This window comes from Leguminivora glycinivorella, chromosome 17 (genome assembly GCF_023078275.1).
Source record: "Leguminivora glycinivorella isolate SPB_JAAS2020 chromosome 17, LegGlyc_1.1, whole genome shotgun sequence".
NCBI classification, from domain to species: domain Eukaryota; kingdom Metazoa; phylum Arthropoda; class Insecta; order Lepidoptera; family Tortricidae; genus Leguminivora; species Leguminivora glycinivorella.
The window spans coordinates 420844-432471 of NC_062987.1; the positions used below are offsets into that span (position 1 = coordinate 420844).

Here is an 11628-nt window from a genome sequence, read left to right on the forward strand (position 1 = left end):
ATCACCAACAAATTATGCTAAGTAATAAGTATAAGTTGCGTGTGTTATTCAAATTTATTGTTACTTCTGATTCGAGCATAATAATTTAAAACATAATGTTCTTTGTTACTTTATTTTTGAGAATGAGCACCCAAGGTTATATTACACATAAAGAACTAGATACGGGTAGCCAAAAGAGAAAAATGTAATTACTGTACTACTTAACCAATCAAAAAGTCGCCATAATTGTAATGTTTGACATTGTCGATCATAATATAAATTATTAAAGATTGAAGTGTACTTTTATATTAATGAAATAAATAAATCAAAACTTATCTAATGCAGCGATATTCGCGGTATAATGTGAATAAAACTAATTAATAACCGCTTTATGAAACATCATCGCAATGTAGTTTGAGCGATTTAAGCTTTCTGAAGAAAAACCAAGAACTGCATATATATTATAAGCCATGAGACCAGAATTTATGCATGCATTATAGCGATGTACTTGTGTTCAATTAATATTATATATAGTTACCCTTTATTTTTTTAATTAAATATTACATGATATCGCCTTGAATAATATCGAATTTACGAAGATCTTTTTTTCATTGGAAGTCGACAAAATGATCTATCATATCATTAAGGTAATCATTTTTATATAATACGGGCAAGCGAGATTACGTGTCCGTCTAACAATAGGTTGGTTTTCCGTGTTACTAAAATCACATAACGCATATACTCTCATAATGTCATTGATAAAACAATTTTTTTTTTAAGATGCTTTTGTAGGTATTTATGAACATAGTAAATTTTTTAACTCAAATAATAAAAGCACTCATGAACATGGCATTGCGCCTCAAATTATCTGTAATTGACTAACATTTTATTTAAGCTTTCCCAACTACATATCCCGATTGTTAACACGTTCCCTGTGTAACCGACAACCAGCAATTGACTCCTCACGTGCATTTTTATTTTTTTGTAAATTAACTCGGAACTGTATTATATTGTTATATTTATACACAAATACATCTTTTATGACGACCGTTTTCCCTATTTTCCCATTTTTCCGAGTGACCCACATGTGATGCACACACGTATAGGCTTCTAAACTAGTGCCCACAATGTGATGCATGCACGTACTATCTCATTGCTGAGTGCATCACTCCTATATTTATATACATATTTTTAAGTAATTTGACGTTCTTTTTGTTTCTATATATGTGGCCTACGTTTGTTTAAGCCATTTTTTTGAAGGAAGAAAGTTTCACAAAAGTTTGATTGGTATATGAATATGCCTAGTCAATTGTCAGAAGTGTTTGGTAAGACGGATGATAATCATAAATTCTCTTCAAAACTAAATGCGATTAGTAAATTTTTTCCATATACCTACTTATGAATAAATATAGATAATTTTAGAGGGAGTGATAGAAAAGATCATGGACGAATGGGAGGAAATTGATGGTTCTAACATTTCTGGTGATAGGGCCTGTATCGTCCTTGGACTATTGATGACATAAAATACTTTATTAATCGTGATTATCTTGAAGATTCCAGAATGGAACAATTGGAGATTACGTGGCTTTGCAAAAACTTACTAAGACATAGCCTGAACCAGGTTTGCCGCCTCTAGTTCAAAATGCAAAATGTGTACTGCCAGTACCAAATTTGACGTCTGACAACCGACAATCTGGAGCTTTATATAGTTGAATCCTTGCATCACAGTTTACGAATTTATTTGATTAGTCTTTTGTTTTCAATATAACGTGACATTTATGCAAATAATTAATATTGTTTAGTTATTTAAAATAAAAAGACATTTTTTTATAAACAGCCATCACCTGGCAACATTATGAAAATGTCCTCCGGACGCACGTGTTTTCTGTCAAAGTTTTCGTACCCAATATGTGCACGCAAATAAAAAACATCTAGCTCACACGTGCAATTTTTGGCGATGCCTTATGTTCACGAGGGGTCGTGCATCACCCATGATGCATGCACGTATCATGTACACCCTAAAATGCTACACATATGATACATGCACAGGGAACGTGTTAACGTAAGGCGTGTAATGAAATATTAGAATATTATTTTTGGTTGATTATTTTGAATCGATTGCTTATATCAGTATGAATTCTACTACTTATATTATTGTTTAATGTATTATTTATTAAGATTAAAATTAAACGTTAGCACGTTCACCAACGTGTATTAAAATTAAAAGCTTCGCACGTACATCTACACGCTTCAAAAGTCGCACGTTCATCCACGCGCTTAAAATACTCGCACGTCCATCCACGCGCTTAAAAGACTCGCACGTTCATCCACGTGCTTTACACTAACACGTCCGTCCACGTACATCAAACATTGATTCCATAAGATACATGTTACATTGTGCCATAGGTATCCTCCTTGTTGATATCTACCAATAAGTACCATAGTAGCCTTAATTGTATACCTTGTACTACGATCAAAATATTTTATTATTCACGCGTTACTACTTATTACATGATTATGAGTTATGACCAAATCTACATATTATACCTTGTACTGTGATCAAAATAGTCAAACGTACAAAAAGTGTACTGTAACTACGGACGAATTTTATTATTCACGCGTTATTACTTATTACATGATCATGACCAACTCTACATATTAACCGTTCTTTTACATGATTATGACCAACTTACATATTGACCGTCTTTTACATGATTATGACCAACTCGACATATTGACCGTTCTGTTACATGATTATGACCAACTCGACATATTGACCGTTCTGTTACATGAGTATTACCAACTCTACATATTGACCGTTCTTTTACATGATTTTGACCAACTCTACATATTGACCGACATGATTAATACACCTATTAATATAACTCTTGATAATGACTGACTCTACATCTGACTCTACATCTGACTCTACATCTGACTCTACATCTGACTCTACATCTGACTCTACATCTGACTCTACATCTGACTCTACATCTGACTCTACATCTGACTCTACATCTGACTCTACATCTGACTCTACATCTGACTCTACATCTGACTCTACATCTGACTCTACATCTGACTCTACATCTGACTCTACATCTGACTCTACATCTGACTCTACATCTGACTCTACATCTGACTCTACATCTGACTCTACATCTGACTCTACATCTGACTCTACATCTGACTCTACATCTGACTCTACATCTGACTCTACATCTGACTCTACATCTGACTCTACATCTGACTCTACATCTGACTCTACATCTGACTCTACATCTGACTCTACATCTGACTCTACATCTGACTCTACATCTGACTCTACATCTGACTCTACATCTGACTCTACATCTGACTCTACATCTGACTCTACATCTGACTCTACATCTGACTCTACATCTGACTCTACATCTGACTCTACATCTGACTCTACATCTGACTCTACATCTGACTCTACATCTGACTCTACATCTGACTCTACATCTGACTCTACATCTGACTCGACATCTGACTCGACATCTGACTACAATTGTGAAGTGATGTCATCTCATTTGCCTGAATTATCACCATTGCAATATATAAATCATCATTGCAATTAATATTGAATTAGTGTTATTTCAGAAACAAACAATGATATCATTGATTAAATTCACAGCATTATACATTAGTTGTCGATTTCCCATCGAATACATACCCATGATCATCATGGTAATATACGAAGAATGATTTGATATACATTGATCAGATACTTGCGCCATCACTGGCCATTGTAGAATAGTAATAATAAATGTAACCTTTTGCCTGCCGTCAACAACCAAGAGGAGACCAAGCACTTCAATTTTCATGGAATTAAACTTTGTAAAATCTATAACACAGTTAAAATATTTGAGATTTATACTAATGATGATTGATCATATAAGGAAAAACATTTTTGTTTTATAACAAGTTACTACTCGTATATCCGAAAATTATTTCACGAACAACCAGAGGTGACCAAACTTTTTAAAAAAAAATGATAACGATCATATTATTAGATTGTTGTTATAGATTGACAACTGCTGTAACGATACCACTGCTATAACGATAAACATGTTTTTTAAAACGACTTGACGTACAACATATGCTTCACAGATGAAGATTTAGAACTTAGTTTGATTGGAAATAAACGTTATATGGTAACATTCAATCATGTTCTTGCCAATCAGATTAAACATAGCAAAACTTTAATTTTCTAGTTACGGTTAAGCTTAAGACTTCCTTTTTACAATAAGAAGTCACATTATTAAAACAGATGGATATACAATCCGGCATTTTAATACAATAAAGTTAATTTCATTAAATTTTAAATTCAGTGACAGAATTGAATGACAGTGACACAACTTCGATTTAACGATTAATGGAATGGATTCGATTCACACAAAGTATTTAAAAACTTAGTCCAGGATTTGGGCACGGTCCGGCATTATGCCACGTGTCAGAAGGAAATGACTTTTGTATACATTAAAAATACTATGATCAATATCGTACTTAACGCATCAAATATCAAGTAACCCTGTATTATAATTTTCAATTTGAACTAAAATCAACATGTCATATGTATACATATTTTTTTTACCAATATTGTGTCCCGTGACTCAAGAAATTGCAATATTAGAATATTTTATGATTACATATTTTTACACAGCTTATATAATTAAATATTTATTTTAAATTGTATTCCAGATCTGTATAATCTGATAAGTTCGAATATGTATCATAATTAAGTAACAAGTATTTGACCCATGATTATTTTCTTACTGGTATAATAAATGTCACCACTTTTCAAAAACCGAGATGTGAATTTGAAGCAAAATTTTGTTAGCCGTTTTTAACAACTCGAGGCATTGCTAATACAAAGGAAAAATCGTTTAATCAAGAGTTTATTCCTATTGACAAAGTGCCAGTTTACTCATAACTCCACGATTTCTTAAAGACATACTGTCACAAATTGACCGGTGCAGCATATCGTAGCGCTTAATGTGTAAAATAATATGCAATTTTCTGAACAAGTTGTGTTCCATTTTGGATTCATAAAAATAAGAAATCGTTATAACTTTTAATCATACACAGTACTGAGGGTAAGTAAATGTAATGATGACACCTTCTTTTTTTTTTTAAAACAATAATGTTAAGAAATAATGAGAAGTGATTGACTACTGCACGTTTTATCAATAATTATACTTTTGTTTTATGCGTATTATTGATCTATTGATATAATTTACCACAATTATTTTATTCCATCAGATTTTGCAATATAGTCATGACGGTAGATTATCAAACCAGTTCTTCAACGCCAAAGAAAGAAAAATAAATGTCTCACTTACCATAACAATTTCAGTGCACGTTTCGTAAAGTAAGATAATGGTACTTCCACAAAAAAAAAACAAAGGAAAGAAAACCTTACGTTCGTGTGGCGTGGCAAAAATCTTTACCGATTCTTGTTTCGTCCCATTTCTGACCTGTTGGGGACATTACCGGGTTGATGATGAAAACTATTACTTGTACCATCACTTTACTTTATTCGCTTATAACAAACATATTAACAACCAATTTACAATAAATAATTCAAGACTTCTTTACTACAACTCGTCTGTACTCGAACTGGGCACCGTCACTGTATGTCCGCCATTTTTATAACAATCCAACATGGCGGAAACCAGTGACTAGTATGAGTCAATTGATATATTTTAATACTTTCATCATAAATAACAGTAAGATAAATCAAAATATAAGGCATTAATAAATAATTACTCTTACAGTATTGATATAATAAATAATACGTAAATACATGTTTTTAAATATGTTGTTAACATTTTGCTTTTAAAAATATTTATCTCGCCTTAGCAACATAACCAAAGAAAGTAATATTTAAAAATTAGTTGAAATTCGGCTAAGATATCAACTAGTGACTGGTTGTCAATTCACTTTTAAAACATGCGATATACAGTAGCGGAAAAAATCTATCATACTGCTTAACTATATATCGAAAACAATAAGTAGAAAATTTTTAAAATTAGACTAATATCAAGTAAATAACTATTGTATCATCATTACAAATATTATGTATTTGAATACTTACGAGTCTTAGGGAGTCCCTGCACGTGACCCGTGGGCAGCCACGAGAGCCTGATGCGGCTTAAATACTTTACACACACCAATCGTGTATGTTACTGATATTGAACTTCTTATTATAAAAACACAAAATAGCGAATCCTACTAACAATATAACACAGATGGATTGATTTGTCAATCTCAGAAGTCGTTGGTATGAAAATAACAACACATTATTATTTTGCTATTTGAGGCCCACCAGGCTACGGGCATACGAATTGTTTTAAGAGTGAATATTATAGATTTAATTCGTTTTCCAAACAATTCGTTATGCAGGGTAGCCCTGTAGGTAGCCCCGTGAAGGCGGGTCGTGTCCTTATCACACTTGCGATTTGCGGGCGATATGAAAGCGTAGCGAGTGCGCAGCGTGTTCGCCGCGAGTGCGCAGCGTGTTCGCCGCGAGTGCGCAGCGTGTTCGCCGCAATATCCATTGCAATAGTGTTTGAATCTTCCGTTATTACATTATTGTTGCTTGTCCATCTGCCCACAATTTTGAGACGTATTTTTGGCTCAAGTTGACTGCCCTAAAAAAATAATATTATCCAAACTATTTTAAATTAACTATGTATAAATTATTGTATAGGTTGATAAAGCCTTCCATGCCAGTAACGGATAAAGTATAGAAGGTATTGCATTTCCTGGGTACCCGTGTCGAAGCCGGACTTTTAGCTAGTTATTTTCCGGAACACCGAACCCAAATTAAAAAAAAATTCAATCCCCTTTGCGATAAATTCAATATGTTTCTCTATTTCCTTGTCTCTTTTATTTTAGAGTGTTTTTTTTTCATTTGAAAGTACTTTGATGGATTTCTGGGTTACCTTTTTTTTTGTTGCGGAATTGATTCGGAAATTGAGACCCGTGCGGCTACAACGAGTTTGATTTGACATTATGTGTTATCATGTTCGCTAACATTCTGCGTATTTTTTACCCGACTACGGCAACGCAAAAGGAGGGTTATGATTTTGACCGGTATTATGTGGGTTATGTATGTATGTATGTATATGTCGCAGTAAGATAGATAAAGCCGTTATATAGTTATAACCCTAGGAATATAATTATACGTCGTAACATAGTTAAACGAAAGCGATTAATTGCTATCTTACTAGGAATATAACTATAATACGTTACTAACTAGTTTAGTCATATAGTTATATGACTGGATTCAGTTTAGTGAAATGATTGTAGGCAGGAGTGCGGCGGTGCGGCGCAGGTATAGTTATAACCCTAGGGATATAATTATATGCCGTAACATAGCGATATCACAGAAAAAGTGGCCAAAATTCAATAAATAATTATGCACGAAAACGCAACCGTGACGTGAACGACAACTGATTCCGAACGACTGTCTTGTGGTAGCGGGTAAGCCCCCGCCCCCGTCTCCACTGCACCCCCGCACTACACTGCTACAATTATACTACTGAACTTAATCCAGTAATATAACTATATTATAAACATTAAATAAATGTCATATACAAAGAAAAAGTGACCAAGGCCTCCAAGTGTTCCGAGCTGGAATCGAACCAGCGTACTCCGTTAACCGGACGGATGCCTGTAAAACCACTCGGCCATCGGATCACGAAAGCAAGGGTCGAAATTTCCAAGTATATGACACAATTACCGAAGGCTTGGCGCCCCCCGCCATCTCTGAGGTAGAACCGAAACTAGTTCGACCTCCTAACTGAATCAACACATGTGATTACGAGCTAGCGAAGAGAGATGGCGCTGCCGTGCAAATCTCATGGCAGCGCAGAGATGGCGGGGGGCGCCAAGCCTTCGGTAATTGTGTCATATACTTGGAAATTTCGACCCTTGCTTTCGTGATCCGATGGCCGAGTGGTTTTACAGGCATCCGTCCGGTTAACGGAGTACGCTGGTTCGATTCCAGCTCGGAACACTTGGAGGCCTTGGTCACTTTTTCTTTGTATATGACATTTATTTAATGTTTATAGTATAATAGTAGTGTTACTAGTGTTACTACTTAAAAATACAAATTAAAATATTTTCAAATGAGAATAATTTAATTTGTTCTAAGATAACTATATTACTTAACTAGAGACGTATTATAATTAATTATATCCCTAGACTTTTTTTTTAGTTTTTATTATGGACTGATCGGCGATTGACCCTAGTCACACCTAATGGGAAGTGAAGACAGAGTCTAAGATGGAGCTCACCGATTCAGTACGAGTAATAGCCTATTCACTCTACGTTTAAAGAGACCGAGGTAGTATTTCTCTGGGAACACCGATGCTGGGAGCGCATTCCATTCCTTTGCAGTCCGCATTACAAAGGATGAGACAAATCGTTTTGTGCGGATAAATGGAACACTAACCACGTAAGGGTGCATTCGTTCCCCTCGCCTGGACGTCCGAAGATGGAAAGGAGAAGGAGGAATTAGGTCGTGCAGTTCTTAAGCGCACTCCCCAGAATGTATCCGGTAGAATATCGACAGACAAGCGACTCGACGGCGATGTTCTAGGGTCTGCAATTTAGCCTTAATAGTAGGGTCATCGCCGAAGAGTCTATGTGCCCGACGCTCTATCGCATCCAGGGCCGCCAGCTGATACTTGGCGGAACCGTCCAAAAGGTGACAGCAGTATTCCACGCACGATCGGACCTGTGCTTGGTACAGGGAGATAAGCTGATTCGGCGTGAAATACCGCTTCACCTTAAATAGGACACCAAGTTTTTTGGCAGCATTTTTAGCCCTGGACTCTATGATCGACCCAAAGTTCAGGTTGGACTTCAAGCTTACACCGAGAAGTTCTAAGTCGTCGGTCAGCGGAAGGGACACATTCTGGAAAGTGGGAGCCAAGGTAAATTGGCACCGTTTCGCGGTGAATAAACACGCCTGGGTTTTGGTGGCGTTAAATCCAACCAAATTGGCCTCGCCCCAGCTGGATACGGCGTCCAGGGACAAGTTCAGGCGTTCCACCATCGCTTCCCTGAGGGTTCTGGTGTCATTCACACTGGCCCTCGCATCGGAAAGATATCTTTTCGTGACCGTTTAATCTAAGACTAAATTTAATCCAGTGATATAATTATATAACTAAACTAGTAACGTATTATAATTATATTCCTAGTAAGATGGTTATGAATCGCTTTTGTTTAGCTATGTTACGGCAAATAATTATATACCTAGGGTTATAACTATACCTCCGCCGCACCGCCGCACTCCTGCCTACAATCATTTCACTAAACTTAATCCAGTCATATAATTATATGACTAAACTAGTAACGTATTATAGTTATATTCCTAGTAAGATAGCAATTAATCGCTTTCGTTTAACTATGTTACGACATATAATTATATCCCTTGGGTTATAACTATATAACGGCTTTATCTATCTTACTGCGACTGCGACATATACACTAAATGTATGTTCATCTGTTCCCTCATAAAGTATAGGTACCGGTTAGTAAAGCACTCTATTCAAAATGGCAATATTATATCTATCATGGGGTAGAGACGCTTGGGCCGTGGGGTCAGGGTGGCTAGCCGAATGGCACAATCGCTCACGAAACGCTCACGAAACGAAGCGCTAGTAGATATCTATCTCTATCGCGCTTGCGTATTGGCGCGACAGAGCCAGCGGCGTATCGCTTTCGTTTGGCGTCGGAGAAATGCCATTCGGCTACGGGGCCAGGGCGCGCATGAAATTTTTACAGAGCTGGCCAAACGCCTAATAGACGCGTCGGGTGACCGGAAGGCTGGAGCAGATTGCCCAGCGCATCGGCATTGTTGTTCAGCGCGGCAATGCCGCCAGCCTTCTGGGCACCCTACCGGCCGGCTCCGACTTAGGTACTATTTTTTATTTATAGTGTTTTATTTTATAGGTAGATTTAGTTTAGTTATAGTTTAATTTATTAGTTCATAGTTATGTTTTTAAACAGAACGTAATTTTTTTTGTAATGAAATAAACTTTCTATTTATCATGTCATGTTCACTTACAAAATTGTTCTTGACAAAGGTATTTTATATTGATCATCAAATAATCACGTGTCGCCTATTAAAACTAGTACGGGGTAAAATTACCTACGGCTATTACAAAGAATAGTTATACTTTTTTTGGTCTTCTCTGTTTGGCCTAAAGGTTGACTGATAGAGAATGCCATGTAGCATTAAGTCCGCCTTTTGTAACTGTATATTTTTACTGTGCAATAAAGTTTAAATAAATAAATGAATAAATAATACAGTGTGTTACCACCACCCGAACCTTTTCTTTTTTTATACCACGTCGGTGGCAAACAGGTATACGGCCCGCCTGATGGAAAGCGGTCACCATAACCTATGGACGCCTGCAATTCAAGGGGTGTCACATGCGCGTTGCCGACCCGTTAGAAACTTGTACACTCCTTTTTTGAAGAACCCCATACTGTAGGTCATCGGGAATACCTCGGCAGGGAGCTCATTCCACAGCCGGAGCGTTAGTGGGAGGAAACCTTTATTCAAACCAATAATAATGCAGTAATTTAGCAATCGTTTGCGCATATGAGCAAATCAAAGTTATTTAAATTAACTGAAATAATAATATTCCGAAATCCCAACATTCAATGTAACGCGTGCACTTCTTAATTGTCAATACTCACATCGCTCATACTTATGAGCTGTCACTGCCCTCACTTGACAAGTGTTGTGACATTATTGCTGGCAAAAAAAAAATTGTTTGAAAGTTTCAAAAGTCGAATTTTTTAATTATTAAGTAAAGTAACTAAGATAATATTCCTTTAAAAAACACACTTGTTGGTAATACACGGAAAGGTAGGTACAGCGGGGCAAATCTCGACTGGGGGACAAATGTAACTGGTCCATTTTTTCCATGTTTTACAATGTTTGCATATTTAAATAGAGTGTCCACCGGTTATATATGGTAGGCGTGTTTATTTATTTATTTATTTAAACTATTGCACAATACAAAAAAGTACAAATGCCGGACTTAATGCCAGATGGCATGCTCAGTGGCGTGTTCAGTGGATAGTTCAATGGATTAGTTACAATTGTCCCCCAGTCGAGATTTGCCCCGCTGTATCTTATGTTTTAAGTTAAGCCCGAACTAGAGAAAGATTCCAGTATTGAATCTTGAGCGAAACGAGGGTTCAAGCTATGAAGGTTAAATACATTTTGCTACTGAGTGAAACACAATTTTATTTATCAATATACTGTTTGAGGAGTGTCTTTTCAAAAGGGCTTATTTCCATTTTTTCTTTTTTTTAAACTATGAATGCAGTTTTTCTTAGTATAGAAAATTACGCGTTGTTTTGAGATAAAATTTCAAAAAGTCTCGCCTTGATCTTTAAAAAAAGATTAACATCAAAGTTTAGAACACATTTTGAATTAACAAAAAATAAAACCGCCTTCAATAAAAGCGTGTTAAAAAAACACGGAGAAACTAAAAAGCCAAAAATAATAAACCTTCGAATTCAGATTTCTTATCGGATTGCAATAATCTAAACAGCCAAATTATAAACAAATCAATTATTTTTGTAGTCGGTACC

At 36.0% G+C, this 11628-nt stretch overlaps 1 protein-coding gene across 1 annotated transcript; it reads right to left on the bottom strand.

Annotated features, from left to right (window-relative positions):
* Positions 1–8542: 8542 nt before the first annotated feature.
* LOC125235552 lies at positions 8543–9070 on the bottom strand. Its single transcript, XM_048142149.1, has one exon. The coding sequence runs from the start codon at positions 9068–9070 to the stop codon at positions 8543–8545; it is 528 nt and encodes a 175-aa protein (XP_047998106.1).
* Positions 9071–11628: the final 2558 nt, after the last annotated feature.

Coding starts and splice junctions, on each gene's coding strand:
- LOC125235552 (XM_048142149.1), bottom strand. CDS start 9,070: ATGGTGGAACGCCTGAACTTGTCCCTGGACGCCGTATCCAGCTGGGGC.